At 38.1% G+C, this 21916-nt stretch overlaps 4 protein-coding genes across 13 annotated transcripts; 3 read left to right on the forward strand and 1 right to left on the reverse strand.

Annotated features, from left to right (window-relative positions):
• Positions 1–1148: 1148 nt before the first annotated feature.
• On the reverse strand, positions 1149–19873 carry Prps (phosphoribosyl pyrophosphate synthetase). Of its 5 annotated transcripts, none has more exons than XM_070215140.1 (9): positions 19718–19873; positions 13607–13832; positions 8160–8343; positions 7441–7509; positions 4152–4250; positions 2558–2682; positions 2299–2497; positions 2098–2232; positions 1149–2003 (listed from the first exon to the last, which is right to left on the reverse strand). In XM_070215140.1, the coding sequence occupies exons 1-9, from the start codon at positions 19803–19805 to the stop codon at positions 1911–1913; spliced, it is 1218 nt and encodes a 405-aa protein (XP_070071241.1). In that variant the 5' UTR covers positions 19806–19873; the 3' UTR covers positions 1149–1910. The 5 variants fall into 5 exon arrangements, with proteins under 5 accessions (XP_070071241.1, XP_017008056.1, XP_017008053.1 ...); XM_017152567.3 differs by lacking the exon at positions 19718–19873 and adding an exon at positions 16223–16379; XM_017152564.3 differs by lacking the exon at positions 19718–19873 and adding an exon at positions 14846–14970.
• Positions 2739–3880, forward strand: LOC108064842 (uncharacterized). The gene has a single exon (XM_017152571.3). The coding sequence runs from the start codon at positions 2849–2851 to the stop codon at positions 3719–3721; it is 873 nt and encodes a 290-aa protein (XP_017008060.3). The 5' UTR covers positions 2739–2848; the 3' UTR covers positions 3722–3880.
• Positions 17227–18960, forward strand: LOC108064841 (phospholipid scramblase 2-like). Of its 6 annotated transcripts, none has more exons than XM_070215146.1 (3): positions 17227–17536; positions 17832–18546; positions 18623–18779. In XM_070215146.1, exons 1-3 carry the CDS (start codon positions 17420–17422, stop codon positions 18640–18642), a joined length of 852 nt encoding a protein of 283 aa, XP_070071247.1. In that variant the 5' UTR covers positions 17227–17419; the 3' UTR covers positions 18643–18779. The 6 variants fall into 6 exon arrangements, with proteins under 6 accessions (XP_070071247.1, XP_070071246.1, XP_017008058.3 ...); XM_070215145.1 differs by having other exon boundaries at positions 17231–17540; positions 17832–18563; positions 18623–18960; XM_017152569.3 differs by having other exon boundaries at positions 17231–17540; positions 17835–18563; positions 18623–18960.
• On the forward strand, positions 19289–21832 carry Ubc4 (ubiquitin conjugating enzyme 4). Its single transcript, XM_017152572.3, has 3 exons — positions 19289–19682; positions 19924–20076; positions 20973–21832. Exons 1-3 carry the CDS (start codon positions 19620–19622, stop codon positions 21354–21356), a joined length of 600 nt encoding a protein of 199 aa, XP_017008061.1. The 5' UTR covers positions 19289–19619; the 3' UTR covers positions 21357–21832.
• The last annotated feature ends 84 nt before the right edge of the window (positions 21833–21916 follow it).

Consider the following 21916-nt stretch of genomic DNA (forward strand, 5'->3'; position numbering starts at 1 on the left):
TAATAGGAACTTGGAAATATTTAAATGACCAAACCAGGATTCCATTGAATCATTAATGTAATATTTTAGTATTAAAACCGCTAAATGTTTTGCCACCGAACTGGCTTTAATGTGTTCTGTTACTCAGCAGGTATTCTGGAAAAAAAAACCCAAAATAATACTCCCTCCAGTTTCGCAGAATTTAAGGTTTTTCTAAAGTTGTCAATATTGCAGTTCTATTTTTGCCGCGTCCGTATTTCACTTATTTTATTATACCCGTTACTCGTAGAGTAAAAGGGTATATTGTATTCGTGCAAAAGTATGTAACAGGGAGAAGGAAGCGTTTCCGACCCCATAAAGTATATATATTCTTGATCAGGATCACTGGCCGAGTCGATCTAGCCATGTCCGTCTGTCCGTCTGTCCGTCTGTCCGTCTGTCTGTCCGTCTGTCCGTCTGTCTGTCTGTATGAACGCTGAGATCTCAGAAACTATAAAAGCTAGAAGATTGGCATTTTGCATGCAGATTTTAGGAGTTCCTACGCAGCGCAAGTTTGTTTCAAAATGGTGCCACGCCCCCTCTAACGCCCACAATCGCTTATATACGATTTTAAAAATTTTAATATTTTGGAAAAGTAAAAATGCAATTTTATTGTGTTTATTAATACCTATCGAAATGTAGAAGAAATTTTTCAAATCGGACCATTCGTTAAAAAGTTATGCGTGATCAACGTTTTCTATCTCTATCTCCATCTCCCTCGCACTCCCTTTACCTGAGTAACGGGTATCTGATAGTCGGGGCACCCGACTATAACGTTCTCTCTTGTTTTATTTCTAAGAACTGGCTGGATAGATAATCTTAATTTTTTCACCATAAATACGAGAGCGTCTGAGCTATCGAACAAAAATATAAAAAGTAAAAAATGTATATTGCGTCACTATTTTTTTTTTAAGTTTAAGTTGAAAAAATGTCGCGTCCGTCACCCTGGAAATGCCCATATTTTAAATTTTTTAAGATTGAAACGAATTCCATTATTCAATAAATAAGAAAAAGAGGAAATAAACTATTATAGATTAATAGTTAATTTCGTGAAAGAAAATTCAGAAAACTCGTTAAAACTTCCCCTAAAAATCCAATTATTCAAGAGTTATAATAAAAACACATTAGCATTAGTTTTCTGTAATATTTTTTTGTATTTTTTCTTTAGTTTTTTTTTGTTGTTGTGTTTGTTGTTTATTATTTTTTAACGCCTATTCGCTATGTTCTTTTCAATTGTATTTTTTTGTTTTACTTAATTTTACTAGATTTTATTTTGAACTTGCAAGTATTTTGCGTTTTTTTGTTTCTTCATGAACTTACAATAAGAATCATCAAAAAGTTGTTGCACAGTGTAAAATTACAATATTTTTGTTTGTGTGAGTGTATGTTTTAGGTGTATGTATGTGTTTTGTGATTTTGGGTGTACGTGTATATCTTCTACGGTGTTAATCTATAAATCTAAATTTCTCTCTAAGAGCAGGCCAATGTTTACACCAATCAACTGGGAATTATCGTTCGTGTTAACTTTTAAAATCAGAAAACGGCAAAAGTTTCTTTAAACAAAGATCCTACTATACAAGGGAAAGGCATTGCATTTGTGTACTTTTTGTTTTGTTTGTTGGTGTATATTGTTAAGTGTTATCTTTAGTTCTCTATTTAGTATAATTACATAATGACGATTTCCCATCTACTGAGTTTGCATTTGCTTTAATTACAATAGATAATCCATAAAAAATATATAACGATGATGATGGCAAAATATGTTGTTTTCAAATTGTTGTGGTTGTTGATTTGCATTACAAATTGCTGTTAAAGTTGTGTTGGCGGTAGCTTGCTAACGGTGTTCTGGTTTCTGTTGTAAACGTTTGCTGATTCAACTGCCGCTTTTCGGTTTAATATGGAACATTTGAGAAGAGATACGACACACTCTCGCCGTTGTGTGTCCGTCTGACGGCCTCGGCGAACATCATCGAGACATCAATACACTGAGGGGAAGAAAAATAGAAACCATTAGTTTGATTCGAAAAATATTAATCAACATTCTGTTTGTCATTTTCCTAGAATTTCTTCAAGACCCACCTGGATTTTCGGGCAATCCCGCATGTGTCCATCCTGTGGTATGGTATTGGTCACCACCACTGCCTCAAAACAGGCATTATTGATCCGCGAAATCGCGGGACCCGAGAAAATGCCATGCGTCAGAATGGCATACACCTGATTAAAAATCAAAATAAATTATTAAAAATTGGGAAATAAAGTAAGAAGGAAAACCAAACCCACCTTGGTGGCTCCAGCCTCCACCAACCGATCGGCGGCATGCACAATCGTGCCGCATGTGTCGGCCATATCGTCGACCAGAATGGCAATCTTGTCCTTGACATCGCCCACCAGAACCATGGAGGCCACTTCGTTGGCCTTCTTGCGCTCCTTGTGTATCAGGGCAAACTCCACATTCAGGCGATCGGCAATCGAAGTTACACTGAAAGAAGTGCAATTAAATTAATATTGTACGATAAGGAAATATAAGCTAAAAACCTACCGCTTGGCACCGCCAGCATCGGGCGACACAATGATCGAGTTCTTCCACTCGGGAATGTTCTCCTTGATCCACTTGAGTACCGCTGGCTCGGCATAGAGATTATCAACTGGTATATCGAAGAAGCCCTGGGAAAGGAGAGTTTTTAAATTAGTTAAACATAAAGTAGCCGTTGCCAGATGTCAACTGAATGTCAGGGACTAACAATCCGTAGATCGAACAATACAGTTTTGAACATATACAAAATCAAGTCTCCAAAATAAATTTAAAATAAAAGTTATATATTTCTACAAAATGTCCCAACCGCAATCCCAATCCCCTGATCAAGTTTTAAATATGGAGGAGCCGCAGGACGAACTGAAACAGTGGCTAAAGGAGCAACGCATCATCCTGGACGTGCGTACTCGTCGTGTTTTCTCCGATGTCTTGCCAGTGGCCAAGATTATCAAGCAATGCCACCCGCGTCTGGTGGATCTCCACAATTATACACCCAAGAGCAGTGTGGTGCTGAAGCTAAAGAGCTGGGAGACCTTCAACAACAAGGTTCTAAAGAAGTTGGGCATCCATGTGCCGCGATCTGGACTGGAGCAACTGGCTTCGGCCGCACCAGGAGCCATAGAGGCGCTATTCCGGGAACTGATTGCCGTGACCAAGTGTGGTAGCCCCCGGCCAAGTCCCATGCTGAATGTCTCGCCGACGCGTTCTCACAAAAGCGAGGTGGTCAAGCAGGTGTCCAATAATAGAGATTCCCTTAAACGCACCCTCAACCGTTCCCTCACCCAAGTGATCGAGCGTTCCTCCTCTGCCAATCGGCGACCCAAAGTCCACACCTTGGAAGTTGAGGTCCTTGTCAACGGACAGAACAAGAAGATGCCCAAGAAACTGGTGGAGTACGAACACTACGCAAAAGCTGTTCGAGAGAGTGCCGAAAAGTCCAGCTACATTAGTTCCATCATCCAGAAGACCGACTATCTGGAGAGTATGATCACCGTTAAGGATGAGCGCATATCCGAGCTAATGAATCAACTGGGCAAACTGTCGGTGAGCATTCTTTCAATGCAACCCTTGCTCAGCGATAACGATATCGATGACGATGCTAGGATCAGTATAAATTCCCATACCCATATTAACGACGACTCCGAGGCGTCCATGGGTCCTTGGATCTGAGAGCTGAGCTCCCGTTTGATCCTTCAATACATCAACTTTCCACGGAATCAAAAAAAAAACCGCATGTTATTGGATAATATTTTGTATTTTAATTTGCATTTTTTCTTTGGCCTTACCCCAATAAACAAAACGAAATTGTTACGTCGTTCAAAAGGAAAATTACATTTTCTTTATCGTAATCGAGGTGCGATAGGAAAAACTCATTGAAGGCTTTGCAAATATCACGATATCAAAGATAACTATAAAAAAACTTGTGGTTTTTATATGAGTTATGGATTTCTTTTTTGGCCCTTGGAATTTTATACAAATTACAGTTCTTATAGGTGGTAAATCTTTATAATGTTAATGGTAAAAATGTATGTTATTATAATTAAAGGAACTTTTTAAAAATTTGTCTTTTTAAATTTACGTTTATCCTAAGCAGACTTACCTGAATCTGTGAGGCGTGCAGATCCATGGTTATGATGTGATCGGCTCCAGCCACGGACAGCATGTTGGCCACCAATTTGGCCGAGATGGGCGCACGACTCTGTGCATTGGCCAGCGTAGAAAGAAATGCAACGAAAGGTTTCCATTAGCGCAACTAGTAGTCAGGTTGTTAGTTCAGTTCTTATGACTAGGCATTATATGAGGAGTAAACCATGGAAATCAAAATCGAACATGGACACACATACACTCAAAATAAATTTAACCCTAAATTTTAGAAAATCGCCATTAAAATTTCTTTTTTCTAAATTCAAGAAAGTTATTTCTAATTCTAAGGAAATTTTTCTTAAGTCAAGAAAGTTTTCCTTAAATCCAGGAAGTATTTCTTAAATGTAGAAAATGGTTACCATGAACTAAAATCACCCTAAAATCTAGAAAAAATGCCCTTAAAATTAGAAATAATTTTCTGAAAAATAGAAAGGCAAACGAAAATAATAAAATATTTTGGCAACACTTTTTCTAAAAATGAGTGCCCTAACCCTAAAATTAAGCTAACCATAAATAATATAAACATTTTCTAAAAAGTAGAAAGTTTTTCTAAAAAATAGAAATAGTTGTTTTCACATGCTCTGGCACACTAAAATGTTCAATGCCAGAGCTTGTCAGCTGCCGGGCGGCTGTACTTGTAGCGCAGACGGTTAAAGCGCTTGGTTAGAAATCGAATCGACCCTGGTTCGAGTCCCAGAGCAAACTATTTTTTACCTTTTTTTTTTTGTTTTTTTTTAAGTTTTTTTTTAAATTTATTTTTTTACTTTTTTTTTATTCCTTTTTTTATTGATGGCAAGCAGTAAAATAAAAATAATTAGGTTTATATTCAGCTATTTTCTATATACTACACATAATATAAATTGCGTTAGCATATGTAAATAAGTAAAACGCGAATGGTCAAAATTATGCAATTAGTATTCAAATGTGTTGTCCGCTTCACCCTTTACATATTATGCTCGGTTTGCCACAGCAAGTTTAAGTGCTACAATGGCCCAGTATGTAGGCCATTCGCTCCTCGCGCGGGAGACCCGGGTTCGATTCTCACGACGGACAAGTAAAAATTGTAAGTTTTTTTCATGAAGATAAAATATTAACTAATCATAATTTCTACATTCCCAATCTTCCGCAGTCCCGTAGTCCAAATTTACAACAACATTTGGCTTTGGTTAGATAAGAAATCCAAGCGCAAATACATAATAATAAATACATAACCTTTAACATTCACAATATACAAGACTCACAACGCCTGCATATGTATATAGGGAGGAGTACATAATATAAACGTATATTCAAAAAAAAATCATGATTGAACATGTTTTTTTGTTTTGTTTTTAATTTCTATTTTTTAGGAAAATTTCCTACTTTTTAGAAATTTTTGCCCTTAAATTTAGTAAAATTACCCTAAAATTTAGAAATATGACGTCAAAAAAAATCAAAAATATAGAAAAATGTGACCCTAAAATTTAGGGCGAGCTTGTCTTGAAGACAAAAGTAGGGCGATTTCCTTGACTTTAGGGTTAATTTTATTTTGAGTGTATGTATAGACAGAAATCAACAAAGAGGTTAACGTTCCAATAGATTGCATATGGAGGTACGTAATTCATAGACAGAAAAGAGATTCAGTTGCGACAACACAAAGGACGAATGTGATTTGGTGCAGCTCCCCGGAAATGATGAACTGAGATCGCGATAATGAGATATATAGACCCAGGTGATAGAGTGCAACGCCAGTTAGAGATAAACATTTACAGATAGGTCGGTTAATACGCAAACAAGTGCAAAGAAAATCGAAAAATTTTTGAGTTTTTTTTTTATTTTTCCTTTTTTTTTATTTGATTGGGGCTGGATTTTGGTAGTTTATTTGGATTAGAGAACAAGGCATGCAAAACATCGGTCGGATATACAAGTGTGTATAGGTTGGTTTGGGGAAAGATCATCGTCTCAAAAGAAAACAATATAGAACGCAACAAAGCAAAAGGCTTAAGACAAAAATAATCCAAAGCAAAATGTTCTTTTTTTTTTTTAGTCCCGCAGCAGCATTAAAAATATCAATGCCTGGGATACAGGAACTAACCGCACTACTCACAGTATATTGTTTGGCTGAAAACTCCTAAGCTCAACAGAATTCGAATTTTGTTTGTTTTATATTTTGGGTAATTTGATGCAATATAGAGACAAAGAGTATAAAAAGAAAAAGAAGAAAACACAAAATGTTCAGAATAGTTCAGAGTTTAAAATTAAAATTAATGTGGGTGGGGAGTCACAGTGTAACATAAGTTAAAGGTAACAAAGTCGTAATCCGTATTTCAAAAGAAGGTGTTAGTCAAGTGGGGACGGTGGGGGGATTCAATTCAAATCAGGTTGCAGTGCCAATTCAAGTACATTTTCAAATAATACTATATGTTTTCCTTCCATTTTTAGCTGATTACACCTTGAATGTCAAGAAACTCATTTACAGATTACAGAAATGAAAAATATTTGTGCATTTCGCACGCTTGACCCCCAGGGTTCATCGTCTATATGTACATAATTGTTTACCCCCCATTGCCGTTCCGATCGTCTGACGTCACAGGGGATTATCTAGCAACGGAAAAACTTAATCGAGTGGATTGAAAAACATTTTTTAAGCCCCGAAAGGAGGCTGTGTTGTCAGGGCCCGATAAGACTAGAACAAAAGTGCAAGACGACAACAATCAACACAAACAAACAGCAGTCGGAACAACACAAACAATAATATTTATTAGCAGTCCATTGTAAAAATAGATTAATAAATGTTAATTTTAAATTTCATAAATTCTTTTTTTCTTTTGGTTGCAATGAAGAGCCGCTGAAACAAAACAAACAGAGGCAACGAAAATATGTGGAAAATTTATTTGATTTTGTCACCAATTAGTGTCATTGCATTTTTACCGAATTTTTAGGGTTAGCTAAGAATTTTTTTCATTATTATTAGTTAATGAGGAGGAAACGAGGGATATAGGGAAAGGGGGACATGCAAAATAGACAAAAAGCAAAATTTTCTTTAGAGAAACGAGAAACTTGTTAAGCCAGACGCCAAAAATTTCCTTCGTGTGTTATGAGTTTCTGAGGATGAGTTTGCCATTTTGATATTCCCTTCCAGCTTTTTAGTGTTTTTTTTTCGATTAAAAGAAAATTAATAAAGAATTTCCCATTAGATATATTGAAGAACATAAAGTGTGAATTGGGTGAGCGTTTAGTGGTTGAAAAAGGTACAAGGTAAATACCCTAAATTTCCAATCGTAGTTTTTCTTGGCTAGTTTCTTGCTTTCCGCATTATCCTCACTGCCTGCCAACTTCACGGAGAAAGAGAGACAGAGTTCGATAGAGAAACGGAGAAAGAGAGAGAATAACACCGAGGCACACACACACACGCGCGAGTAGAGGGAGATAGTTGTAGGAGGGCGAGAAAGAGATAGCGAGCATGGCGTGGGAATAAATAATAATAAAAGTATTTAATCACAAACGGCAGAATAAGCAAAATATAGATATGTTTATCGCTAGTTAATTTAAACAAATTTTCCACATTTTCCAATTGCGTGCGTTTTTACATTTTTTTTTTGCATTTTTCCAGCTTAGCTTCGTTGCAAACTGTTTTTTTTTTTTTTAAGAAAATCAAAATCAACTTGATTAACAAAATGCATTAGAAACACACAGACACACACAGAAAAAGAGAAGTATATATAGGATAAATTAATCGATTATATAGCAATCAACGATCGAGCTAAACGTTGGGGGAAAACAGCTGGGGGAAAAGTTTACGCTTTTTCATTTCCACCTTTCCCCAATTAAAACAGTGTGTGGGCTTTGAGTTGGAGTTACATAGTCGGATCATCTAGAATTAATTGTTTACATTGCTTTTCTTTGCACGTAGAATCCGAAAAGGGGATCCTTTAAATAGTACCGTGGGCTTTTCGGCGGCCGGATCGTGTTGAGGCAAACCTACCTTATCTTTTTTGTCTTGGCGGGCATATGGAAAGCAAGGAATCACAGCTGTAACACGAGAGGCTGAGGCGATTTTGCACGCATTGATCATGATCAGCAGCTCCATCAAGTTATCGTTGATCTCGCCGGATCCCGACTGCACGATGTACACATCCTCGCCGCGCACCGATTCCCCAATTTCCACACTGCAAAAAACAGAGAGAGCGGGGGTCAGTTGAAAGGCAGGATGGGGGGTGCACTGTGGGAAAAGATCGGCCAGGTTTGACCAAGAAAGTTATAGTTTTGCAAACGAAGATAGCGTTAGATCACAGAACACTTGAAGGCATTGAGGGACTACTATACTTAGTACCATTCTTCAGAAATCAATTGCATCTAGAAAAATATCTCAGTGATAAACTGGTAAGCTAATTATAAGGAAAAGCCATATCATCAATTTGGTAATCATCGGATTTTAGGTGAAATCGTTTTTTTTAAATACGATTTAAAGCCACATTTGATTAGTTACAAATTTCATTTATTAAGTTATAATTAGATTTGAGCCAAACTTCATTGAGGTTTTTGTAAAAAAATTTTAACCAATCAAATGTGGCTTTAAATCATATTTAAAAAAGGGGCTGTCCATATATTACGTAATCACGTTTTTGCTGATTTTTGACCCCCTCCCCCCCTTTGTGCGCAAACCTAATCTTTAAATAAATACCCCCCCCCCCCAATGATTACGTAATCCCAATAATAAAATTTTTTTTTGTTTTAATATGTGGATTCAAACAGAGATGCAACCCAATCTTTAATATTGTTTATAAATGGAGTTTGGTATGACACATTCGGTTCGTATACGCTGAAATTATCTCCAACATACTCTTCGTCAAGCCATTCCAGGTCTTCGCATTCTTCGTGTGATTGAACCACTAAACATTCTCTTTCTCGCCGCCCAGCCACAAAAAAAAATTTTTTCTCTGCTTTCCTATCTAAGTTTGCAGATATATTTAAAGAAAAAAAGTTTTAAAAAAAATTCTTTAAATAAAAAAAAACATATAAAATGATTACGTAATCATTGTGCAAGACCCCCCCCTCCCCATGTAATCAAACATAATCATTTCAATGACCCCCTCCCCCCCCCCCTAGGTGATTACGTAATATATGGACAGCCCCAAAAACGATTTCAACTAAAATCCGATGTCTACATATAATATAAATTTCTTTCTCTATAAACCATCTTATATATTTTCCCTCCCTTAGAATTTAGGAAATTTCCATTGTTTGTCTCAAGCTCGCAAGTCCTTTGAGAAGTGTTTCAAATTCACAAGTTCTCAAAGTATCCTGTTCGCCACCCTCCCTTTAATTATTGATATTCTAAACAAGACACGCCCCTGCTTGCAACGCCACATTTGTTGACCTTTGACGACGCCCAAAAGAAACTGCAAGCCAACGCAATCTAATCGAAAAGTTCGCTAATGCTCTCGCACACACACATGGCGTATGCGCAATATTTGCACTGACAACTGACGCCGACGCCGCTTCGTTTATTATATTGTTTACATTTTGTTTTGTTTTGGTTTCGGTTTGGGTTCGGTTCGGGTTCCGAGCTCAGTTGGCAACTTGAACTATACGGTTTCGATACCCTTGATGTGGAATGGGGGACTTAATCAATGTTTTTAAAGGCGGAAATAAATTAGAAAATAAACTAGAGCATAGAAAAATAATGTAATTAGATTATTTTAGATGTTATTGTTTTCATTTAAAATTTTTAAAAATAAAACGAAACCTAAGAAATATTTAATTGTTTATTAAATTACCAAATCAACATCTTTTAAGAAAGGTTCTATAAAAAAATCTATTTAAGGAGGAAGCCGAAACTATTCTCTGTTCAAAAGTTAAATTCCATAAAGCAGCCAATTTCACTCAATAAAACCCTGGTTCAACTAATTCTCTCTTTGTTCGTTGTTTTTTTTTTTGCGTTCTCATGGTTATTTTGGCTTTTGTTTTTCCATTGAAGGTTAATTCAATTACATAGCGTTTCGAGCATCAGCCCTCAACCGACTATCGATTGAGCGACCTGTGCCAATGTGGTCGGTAATTAATTTGACCAATTTTTGGGGGCTATCTTTGTCATATACAAATTCGTGGAAGTAAACGCTTGTCGCGATTGCGTGTTTATTTTGTATCAAAAAAAGGCTTTTTTATTTGTTTTTATTGATAAAAACCTCTCAGGAGAGGTATATGCATTTCTTATCATCATTTGTTGGCGGCTAAATGCAGCGATTTCATCAACCTTGGGACGGATGCATTTTGGCATTAAATCATGCATTTTTGAACAGATTGCCGGGGCTGCAAAAACACTTTCACCGTTTTGCCGCCATGACATTGTTAGCATGCCGGGAAATCTTCGGAAAATCGAAGGGAAACCCGGGGAGGGGGTGAAGAAATAGGTGTGCTGGGCGTACGGGAGACTTGCGACTGGCAATTGGCCAAAAGCCGCCGCATTGCCAAACAGCTAGCAACAGTTCAGCAGCTGTTTCTTTGGCCGACCGTCAAATAGAACATTTCTGCTAGAATTCATTTCGTTTTCCTTTGTTTTTTACGTATTTTTATCTCTTTCCTCGTTTGCAGGTTTGTCTGCTCATGTGATAATGTAAACCGACAAATGAAAAGAAAAAAGGCGAAAAAACAGTTCAACTTCTCTAATTGAAATCACCAGTTTCACACTTTTTTGTATTTTGTTTGCTTAGTTCTCAAGTTGTTTGATCAAAACATTCTTTTCCTCTTTTAGGGTTCTGTTATTAAATGGAATTTGTAGAAACAGAAAAGTTTTTAGCTAACTATTTAGAATAAATATCATAAGTTTAAAAGTTGTTTTTGAAAATGTAGTTTAAAGTTTTATACATATGTTGGGTTTAGTTATCTTTATAAAAGTACTGTAAAAATAAAAACTGTTGCCAATTGTCTACCACCATGCTTATCTCAGTCTAGCGGAATCTAAATCGCTTTCGCTTAGTTTCAGCTGCTTTCGGTTGATTTATACATATTTACGCTCCTTATCACTTTTAACTCGGGCCCCTTTCAAAAGCTCGTTGATACCCAACGACCTCACAAGACAAACACGCAAATTCCTTATCGATCAAACTTTAGAGTCGAAAAAACGCCTAGTAATTGACATTTTCAGTGGGTGGTGTGTTGGGGGTGGCGAGTAAAAGCTTAGAATTGCGTGCGGAAAAACCTTCGAAATTGGAAATGAAAGCCCACTTTGGGGTTATTGAAAAATTATTATGAATTGCCAATGGAATTGGACGTGGCCTTTGGCAAAGGTCATTTCTGGCTCTTCTTAGTTTGCAGTCATAAAACTTTATGGCCTTCGCATTAATTACCTAATCGGTTTATGGGTCAATATAAATTATTATTATTATTGGTAATATCTGTAAATTCCAAATTGCTAAAATGAATTATTCACTTAACTCACGTGTGACCTAAAAAACTTAAAGAGCTATAATTTATTTATTCTCTTTTTCTTTGTCATGGTCTTATCATCCGTTATCAAGAAATTGTGCAAAAACAAATTTGTGTCCGAGTTAATACAAGTTTTCATTCGTTTAATTTTTCGTGATCTCATCTGAGCGCCCTTCAATTGAGTATAATCTTGACTAAAGCTTGATCTCTAGCCCAGACGCCTCAGCGACAAAAACAACAACAGAATCATTATCATCATCGTCTTTCGTTCGCTACTATCAATAAAAGCAATCTAGACAAAGTAAGAAACAAATAAAAGCAAAGGTTGACCCGTTACACCAGCCCCAACAATAACAACAACTAGTGCAAATTGGAGCAAAAAGAGCGCATTTAACTGTCAATAGGATATTCTGGCTGCTGTTCGAGAGAATACCAGAAAAAGCCAGAGAGAGAGGAAGACGGCCAACAAAAACAAGCCGACAAGTGCAAACAGAAATATTGAGACAACAACAAAAGTGGAGCAACAACCACTATGCACACGTGGGGGTCTGACGTTTAGAGAGAGTGAGAGAGAGAGAGGGCTCCTAAGAGAGCCCCAATGCACAATATGCGGGGGCGTCACTGCCGCAGTCGACGTCGACGTCGCAACGTCTGCCGACTCTTGATGTGGCGCTCTCCTTTCATTCTCACCTAAGAGAGCGTGCTCCCACTCTCAGCCCAGACAGCAAACGAAAAACGTGACAGCGTCGTGTTGTGGTTCTCTACTCGCAAGCATTTAATACCCTGCAATAGGTATGCCTGATTTTCAAAAGGGTTTACTTTGCGTAGAATATGTTTTGTGATTAGAGAAAACACCTAGAACCATTAATGAATATTTCTCGAATTTCTGTTCTTCATTGTAAATTTCTATGTAATTTAAAAAGTATCCCACTTATAGAAGTTTATTTCTTACATTATAGAACTTGTAAAGCATATAAATCCGAATTTAACAGAGTTTTTAGATAGCGAAAACTAAGAAGGGTATCCGCGCTTCGGCTATGCCTCTCCCTTTTTTCTTTCCGCTGCTTCGTACCTTGGTGTGTGTGCGAGCATAACAAAAACACACGCACACCGTCAAAGCGCGTATCATGTCAAAAAGCTTAGCGCGTATTATAACCTCTATTTTCGTTTCGGTTTCTTCCGTTGCCTCGACTCTTTCACCTTTTCACCGCCCCTAATTGTTTGCTAATGTGGCTTTTGTTTAATTTTATTAAAAACAAAAAGGAAAAGTTGATAACGAAAAACTTGGAATGGGTGGGGGAAAACCATGGGCGCCTTTATTTATTATTTGTTGTTGTTGTTGCATTAGCAGCTGACTGGCTGGTCTTGCGCGTGTGTGAGTGCGTGCGAGAGAGAGGCGGAGAGAAATAGAAGGAGAGGGAAGCAAAAAGCGTGCAAGCCGCAAGTCTAGACATACAAACATACACTTACACACAGCTGCTAATTTAATTAAAAATATAAAATGAAAATATAATAAATAAAAATTTTCGTTGGTTTTTTTCGGTTTCCCTTAGATCTTTTGAGTTTTTTAAAATTAAATTTAAATTCGGTGAAAATTGCACGCGACATTGGTCGAGCTTTGTGTGCCTGTGTTCGTGTGTGCTACTCTCACTCATACCAGCGCACCAGCACTATACACACACACACGAACGCACGGCTATAGCGACAAAGACGGTGTACAGTCCACTTGTTAAATCAATAAAAATAAAAAGAAATCAAGCCAAAGGTAGCCCACAAGATTCGGAAAAATCATCCAGTTTTGGGTAATCGAAACCCTCATTGATTTCCAAGTCCGATTGCGGCCCCGAATCGCCAGCAACCTTCAGCGAATGTCAAGGACCCGTCGAGCACATGTGTTTGAACAAACCGTTTTCGAAAACTAATTAGCACACTTGGAAACACACTTTGATTAACACTTGTTGGTCGCCCAACAGAGGCGATTCGCTCGCAGGACTCTCTACTCACCAGGTCTCCAAGTTGCTGAACTTCTTCGTGACCACCTTGCCGAGATCGATGCCCAGGCGATCGACGATCCGCTGGGCCAGGTCCGGATGCGAGGTGCCCGAAAACACTTTGATGTTCGGCATTCTGGAGTGGATTAAATTTAGACAACCAGCCTGTTTCTCCAAATTGTCTCGGATCAAACTTCTAGCGCGTACCGGATTAGCAGAACGAACTGGCATCACACAACCTGCGAGTAGAAGTTTTTATTATAAATTTTTTTCGCCAAAAGTGGGGGCAGCGACGTCGCCGCCTTATCGGTGTGCTCGCGCGAGCGTAAGAGAGAGCGCCGTTCGCTCTTTAAGAGAACAGTGGTGCGCAACTCGCTCTTTCGGGCTCTCTTTGGTTCAAAGCCACCCCAATCTCCAGACCATGTGATTTTCCTACGTGTTATTTCTTTTCTCCAGGGAACTGAAAAGCTATCGATGTCGATTTCGGTCTTTTAAAGCGGTTCGATAGGCTTTTTATAATTTAAATATTATATTAAATTTTATTTCACAAATTTAAATATTTTAAAGTTTGAGGTCAATTAGTTTTATAATTTCATTCGAAGGTATTAATTTGAAATTTTAAGGCTAGTACTCAACTCAACAAAAAGTCGTCAAAACGTCAAAAAATTTTATTTCATATGAAGTTTTTGTTTTGGACGACTTTTTGTTCGGTTGAGTACTAGGCCTTAAAAAGAAAAGTTTAGCTTAAAAATATATTTATTTTTTAATGAAAAAATTTAACACTAAATATTTTAAATAAAAATATGCAATAACCTTTTCTAAACTATTTAATTAAAACTGAAAATAAACTAAATGCAGACATTTATGTAACATGTATATGTTAATTTTAATTTTAATATATTTTTGTTTTTTATTTTAAATATTTTGGTTTTTAGGAAATTCCAGATAAGGGACCAATATATTCCTAATATGGTTGAAAATATAAAACTATTACGAATAAATATGTCTGACATTTTTGCCCTGTTTATACTTATTTTATTGGTAAAATATTTTTTTCCATCCCAGTGCAATTTATAAATTTTTAAGCATAAAAAATATGCTGGCATGCCAACAGGCGCGCGCCAAATGAAAAGCTTTTGAGACGAGCTAAACAGCTGTTCCACGGATGTCCCAACTTGGCCATGAAAATCGCACACACACTCACGGACAGCAGAAGGGAAAGAATGTGAGTTCTAGGACATAATCTACGCACCATTCTGCTCGTTCTCGTTGCATTTCTTATCGGGCATTATTCACTAATCAACTCCCGAGATCAAGGTGCTGCGACAGGTAAGCGGCGACTGAGAAGAGTGATGTTTTTTTAGTGGCCTGTTAAACAACAAGTCGCACTCACAGCTGTTTTTCCCCCAGGCTAACTGAAAAGTGCACTGTTTTAGCGACAATTGGGGATTGAGATTAGCAGCAGCAGAGCGCCGCATCTGGCGAAATTGAGCGAGCAAATGGAACTGAGCGCCGTACAACATGGCGTATGCGTCCATTACACATACGCACCGGTGCACACACACATGCAGTGAGCTAGAGCGGGAGAGAGAGCTTCAGAGAGAGGCCAAGGATGAAGATGCGCAGTGGCAGTTGATGCCACTGAAACAGCTTTCGGGATGCCACAAATACAAATACTATGCTGTGCTTTATTTCTCTTTTTTAGAATCAGCTGTTTTCAGTAGGCAATTTCCATTGAATTTTAAATACGTCATATTGCAGTTTTAGATATTTATAAGCCTATTAACTGCCACACTTGGCAAAAATTGTAGCAATTAAAAATAAAAGAAAATTATTAAAAACAGGAAAAATAATTATTTTAGCAAAAAAATCAAGATTTAAATTGTTTTATTGCCAATATAACCTGCAGGTCAGCTTATCTTTGTTCGTGATTTTGCATTATTAAATAATTATTATTACATAGAAATAAAAATAAACTATAAATATATTTTTAAGGTCAAGGGCCTTAAAAAATCTAGGATCTAAGACAATAAAAAACCTTCATATTTTCCCACTTTAAATATCAATGTTCTAAATAAATTTTTACAAAATAACCATGGATTTTTTTTCGGTGCATCCTTGCCTTGTACGGATTTCAATTAGTTCTGGAACAATTGTTGCTCTGCAAACATTTATACAATTGATAGCAGCAGGAATGTTTTGTTTTCTAGAATGCCAAACTCTCAGCACCGGGGTACAGTTTTTTCTTTTCGTTCCACGGGGGCTCGTCTTTGCTTTTCCTGCCCCTGAGATGCTATCTTGTTGTTTGTGCAACTGTACCTGGGATGCTGAACAAAAGAACGTCGCTGAAAACACTGCGATTTGTTAAATTGTTTTTGCGTGCCGAAGGCTAAATATAAACGAACTAATGCCAAATGCTGACGTACTCTTCTCCGTGTTTTATCCCTAAAAACTGACGCAAATGGCGTTGCAAGTGGGGCGTACGTACGAAAATAATGAAAGTGGGGATCGCGGGGTGGTGGGGCGGAAACCACGTGCCGAATGCGACGCACGTTTTGAGTCGAGAGGAAAACAAGGGCACGCACACATGATATCGAAAGCAGGGAATAATACAATACTCAGGACTTACTTGAAACATGTGCAGTTGAAAGGTGTCGCAAGTACTTTCAGACTATAAACTATTAATCACTATGCGATGCGGATGGTTTAGCACGTTGGTCAATTGAATAGTGACGGTTGTAGTTTTTGATTCCGCTTGCATGCAGCCGCTTCTCAGAAAATGCAAAAGCTGAATGAATCACAAAATGCTTTCGAATCGCATTTGAGCGAGGGAAGTTGAGTTTCTGGAGTTGTAGTGTGCGAGAACAAGAGATAACGAGAGGGAAGGCTAACTCCAAAAGTCGAAGCTTACACACCCTTAAAGAACAAAAAAACCGGTATAAGTACACATGTACTTGCGACTTAAAATATAAATAAATGTTTTGTAGAATTATACACTTTTTATGATCAAAGAAACCGCTTTCAAGGCCCCTACACTTTTATTAAAATTAAAATTTTTACAAATTTGTTAGCCTACCTAACCTACTTTAAAAACCATTAAAATATGGACATTCTGATTAAATTTAGACTATCATACCAATGCCACTTAATTTTCTTATACTAATGCGTTTGGGATATGTACATGGATCTTTTATAAGGTAGGAGATTCTTCTGTGTTGCATATTCTGGTCAGAATTATAGTATCCTTTGAAAGGGTATTTTAAGGAGAGCAGGAGAGTGGAAGAGCGCTGGATAGAGAGGCAGAGAGAGCCGGCATTTTTGTTAGTATCGGTCACTCGCTTTGTTTTGGGGCGAAACGAAAGAGCGGCGCAAAAAGGGGAGCATAAACACGTGTGGCCAACAGGCAAAAGCAAAAGAGGCCGAGACTCTTCCATTTGAATTTAGTCTCCAAATGTTTATTGGGTTATTTTTCTTATCCGAAAATTGTTGCTGTGTTGGTCGCAAAACTTCCCCACACGCTTTTGCTGACACGTTTTATTTTTCTCGATCGCCATTTGTGCGAAACGTGAATTTCGGTAGTAAAAGAGAATGACGAGTTGGAGGTTTTCTAAGGCGGGTAGCATACCCTATAAGTGGGTCGTCAAAGGTGCATTGAATCCCTTTTTTTTAAATCCAAGTATCTTGATTTGCTGTTAATATTTTTCAATAGTGATACAAGACTGGATAAAATTAATTTAAAATCTTTATACAAAATAAAGACTTTCTATAACACCTTATATACCCAGCTGTACCCATTATAAACCCAAGATCGTATGGCGCATAATTAATGCTTGTCTATTATTTTCGGACTGTTGCCAAGAGAGGCCTACGCCTTAGAAGAATAAACTTCTTATTTTTGTTTATAAGAAGCAAAACTAGTTTCAAATTTCCGACCGCAGACAAGGTAGGTGAGCGTAATAGAACCATATTACTGAGGTCATAAGAACTTCGATTATTATGAATTCTGTGTATTCGGTGTTCAAGATCAGAGGCGCAGTGGAAAATAACCTTAGCTCTGTGCCAATGAAAAGCTGCGGCTGATTTATGCGATGGTATAGGGGTTCTGTTCTGGGTGGCGGATTTTTGATCCAATTTTTGATCCACGATGATGTTAATAGAGCGAATCAAGATAAATCATTAAAACTAAATCTAGTTATTTTTTTTATTATGTTATTTTAGAATCCAGTTCTTTTATCTAGAAGAGCTGGGCCATGAATTCTCACGCTATGGCGGTGGAGATTCCTTTGGGTTGTGACCCAGTTTCTCAGATGCCTTTCTTAGAAGAGGATCCTTCTTGTGAAGACGGAAAACCAAATCAAGATGGAGACGGACTAAGTGCTCCACCATCAGAACCCGTGGAACCCCTTGAGAAACATCAACCATTGGTAGGATATCCCTCAGGATTCTTGCAATATCCCCCAGGACAGCAACCCATTGTCACTCAACCTAAGGACTGGAAAACTGTAATACCAAACTGTTCACGCGGACTGGAGTACCTGGCGACCATTGACCAGCTTCTGGTTAAGCAGAAGGTCGAAATTTTCGAGGCCATCACTGGTTTTGAGACCAACAACCGGTACTCCATCCAAAATGCCTTGGGACAAAAGGTGTTTTACGCGGTGGAGGACACAAACTGTTGCACTCGCAACTGCTGTCCCGAAAGACCCTTCCACATGAAGATTTTCGACAATTATCTCAAGGAAGAGGTGATTCACCTGCACCGTCCCCTGGGCTGCTCCTGTATCTGCTCTCCCTGCTGCCTGCATAGCATTGAGGTATCGGCTCCACCCGGAAACGTGATCGGTAGAATCCAGGAGGAGTGGTCCATTTGCAGACCCTGCTTCCGCATCCTCAACCAAAGTGGAGATCTAGTGCTGCGCATCGAAGGACCCTCATGTTTTTGCTCAACTTGCTGTAATGTCAACTTTAATGTGGGTTTGCTCCATACAATAATTTTTTATTATTAATTTTTTTTTTCATTTTTCATTAGGTGCTATCTCTGAATGGTGAAGAGGTCGGCAGGATAACAAAACAGTGGTCGGGACTTGGTCGTGAATTGTTCACCGATGCAGACATGTTCGGCATGACCTTTCCAATGAACATGGACGTTAACCTAAAGGCAGTTCTACTGGGCGCAACATTCCTAATCGATTTTATGTTCTTTGAAAAGCAATGTGACTGCTGTTTCAGGTTTTTCAATTGTTGCCTTGGTTGCCTTAATAATGCATAAAAAATCTGCTTGCGCGTACTTATCTAAAAGTGGATAAGACTGAAACCTCAGAAGACTGAAACCTGATTCGAAGTTTATCTGTGTCATTTGTTTACAAACCTTATTTATTGTCAAATAGGCAGGAAATTTATAAATGTATTGGAATATTATTTGTTATAAATGTATTTTTGTTATGTATAAAAATGTTAATAGAACAAACTTTTCTAATAAAATATATTCATCGAAAATAGTTATAGTAAGTAATTATGTCACGATTGTGAAAATAATAATCTTAAAACGACTTTCATATTGAATATTCGAATTCACTTAACGTTTGAAGTCGATGACGATTTTTCGCGCCGATTTACAGAACCCCTTGCGATGCGCCAATCGATAGGGGAGCTTTCAGAATTTTTGGCCATGCGGCGCGCTGGTCATACTAAAAAACAAAAAAAAATAGCACAGGCAAAATAGTCGTGCTGAGGCGCTGTAAAAAGTCATTTTTTTTTGACGAAATTGGGATATTGAGTTTGTTATTTGTTGTGTGCTGGTCGAGCTCGTTGCTTCGACTATTTCGAAAACCAAGCGAGGGGAGCGACCTTGGAGGCCACCGACCAGTCGTAATTTACGCAACGCACCACAAAATCCGCAAAATTGCACAGGGGCCAACAACAAAAACAGAGGGCGAACAGAGAAGAGGAGAGGCGGAGAAAGGAGAACGGCGAACGGAGCACACGGAGAGAACAGAGAAGAGAGCCCGAGAAACAGAAGAAACATCATGGCGAACATGGCCGTGTCGCGGATCAAGAGGGAGTTCAAGGAGGTGATGCGCAGCGAGGAGGTGAGTTTCGGGGACCAAGGACGAAGGACACTTACCCGCTCCCTCGGCATCGCCAGCTGCACCACCGCCACCCTTACCGGAGGTGCAGGGGATGGGGTCCATGTCCACGGACTTTGGTTCCATTTTTTGGCGCGCTTCTTGGTGCCGTGTTAAATTGCTAGAATATCGATATGTCGACCCAAAATGTAAACAGAATTGTATGATTTGTGTATTAATATTATTCATTCGTTGCCCCTGACAGATCGTCCAGTGTTCCATCAAAATCGAACTGGTCAACGACAGTTGGACAGAGCTGCGCGGCGAGATCGCCGGACCGCCCGACACGCCCTACGAGGGCGGTAAGTTCGTCCTGGAGATCAAGGTGCCCGAGACATATCCCTTCAATCCGCCAAAGGTAAGAATGTACTAAGGATAAAACTGGGAGATTTCTTAGAACCTTTCAAGATTTTAAGCAATATTTATAAAAATGTCTACCAAAAGTTCTACATCATTTAAGTGAGCTAATGATACTGATATTATTGATAAGGATATCTTAGAACACTTGGGGCCGTTTTCTCGTCCGCCTGTTAAATTTAAAGTAGGGTTAAAACTCTGATTTCCCATACGATTTCAAGGTTTTAAATTTAACTTTAAATTTAACAAACGCACTAGAAAACGACCCTAAAAATCCTATTTCCTTGAAAAATGGTTTGTGTGCCAAAACTTGGAGTACACAGAGAAAAAAAGACCAAAAATAATCATTCATCGGGTATTTTTTCATATCAATTTTGGTCCCATCTGTTTTCATATCAAAATCATATTTCCAATCATATGATTTTGTACTATATTGATATGAAAACATACCATTTTCTTATGGAAAAATTGATATGAAACAATATCAGTTCCATATTGTTCCGTTTTTTTCTCTGTGTAACCATTGAGAGCCATAAAATGCATCACTTTCAAAAAACGCCGAAGGTAGTTTTTAAACAACTGATTTTGTACATTTTATAGAATTTTTAGATAATTATTATAGATAAACAATAAATAACTAAGAACAAATTGAGCACTATATCATAAAATTATTAGATTAAAGTAATTACACTCCTTTGGTCATTAAAACAAACAAATTTTGTGTTTGTAGTGATTCTAACAATAATAAAATCATAGAGAAGCATTCAAAACGCCCAATGACTCAACTGGATTTTGAAAAAGATAAAAAGAAATGACTTTAATTATAATTCTTGAGTAGCTCATGACTAGGTTTTTTTTTTAAAGTTAAATCGGGAACTAAATAATCCTCGTTATTAGGTTCGTTTTATAACGCGCATCTGGCACCCGAACATTTCGTCGGTGACGGGCGCCATTTGCCTGGACATTTTAAAGGACAATTGGGCCGCGGCGATGACGCTGCGCACTGTTCTGCTGTCCCTGCAGGCGCTCCTGGCCGCTGCCGAGCCAGACGATCCCCAGGACGCTGTGGTGGCCTATCAATTCAAGGACAAGTACGACCTGTTCCTGCTGACCGCCAAGCACTGGACGAACGCATATGCCGGCGGTCCGCACACCTTTCCCGATTGTGATTCAAAGATCCAACGTCTCAAGGACATGGGCATCGACGAGCACGAGGCGCGCGCCGTGCTCTCCAAGGAGAACTGGAATCTGGAAAAGGCCACGGAGGGCCTGTTCAGTTAGCTTGCCCCAGCCACACCATCATCAGTACCATTCATGGAGGCGGCAGCACCAAGAACACCGGAAACTTCAGCATCAACCTTTCAGATCGGCAATCACGCTAAATTCTAGTACCCCAAAACACACAAAACAAAATATTTTTCGTAAATTTTTGTCCACAAAATGGCATTGCCCTGTAACTATATCAATTGTCTATTCTGTTTTCTATTTTTATGATTATCGTGCACCTTTTGCCGCTGGGTGGGTCCCCAAAAAGGTTGAACCTTTGGCCATGCCCGCGCTTCATCAAGCAGTTGCATTTATTTGCAGGCCCTTTCTTAAACAATACTGTCTTTTTCCATTTCAACCTTAATTTATACCACACAAAAAAAAAATGATTTAAAAAATTAAATGTGAAAATGAGAAGTGTATAACAAATCGAAGTCTTTGTAAATTGCGTTAAGTTAATAAATAAATAAACAAATATTAAGAAAAGCTAATGAGCAGCTATGATTTTTGATAGGCCCAGACTGAATATTGTGCAATTTTTAAGGCTCTTTCTGACGCCAAAACCTAAATAAAAT

The sequence above is a fragment of the Drosophila takahashii genome, chromosome 3L (genome assembly GCF_030179915.1).
Source record: "Drosophila takahashii strain IR98-3 E-12201 chromosome 3L, DtakHiC1v2, whole genome shotgun sequence".
NCBI lineage: Eukaryota > Metazoa > Arthropoda > Insecta > Diptera > Drosophilidae > Drosophila > Drosophila takahashii.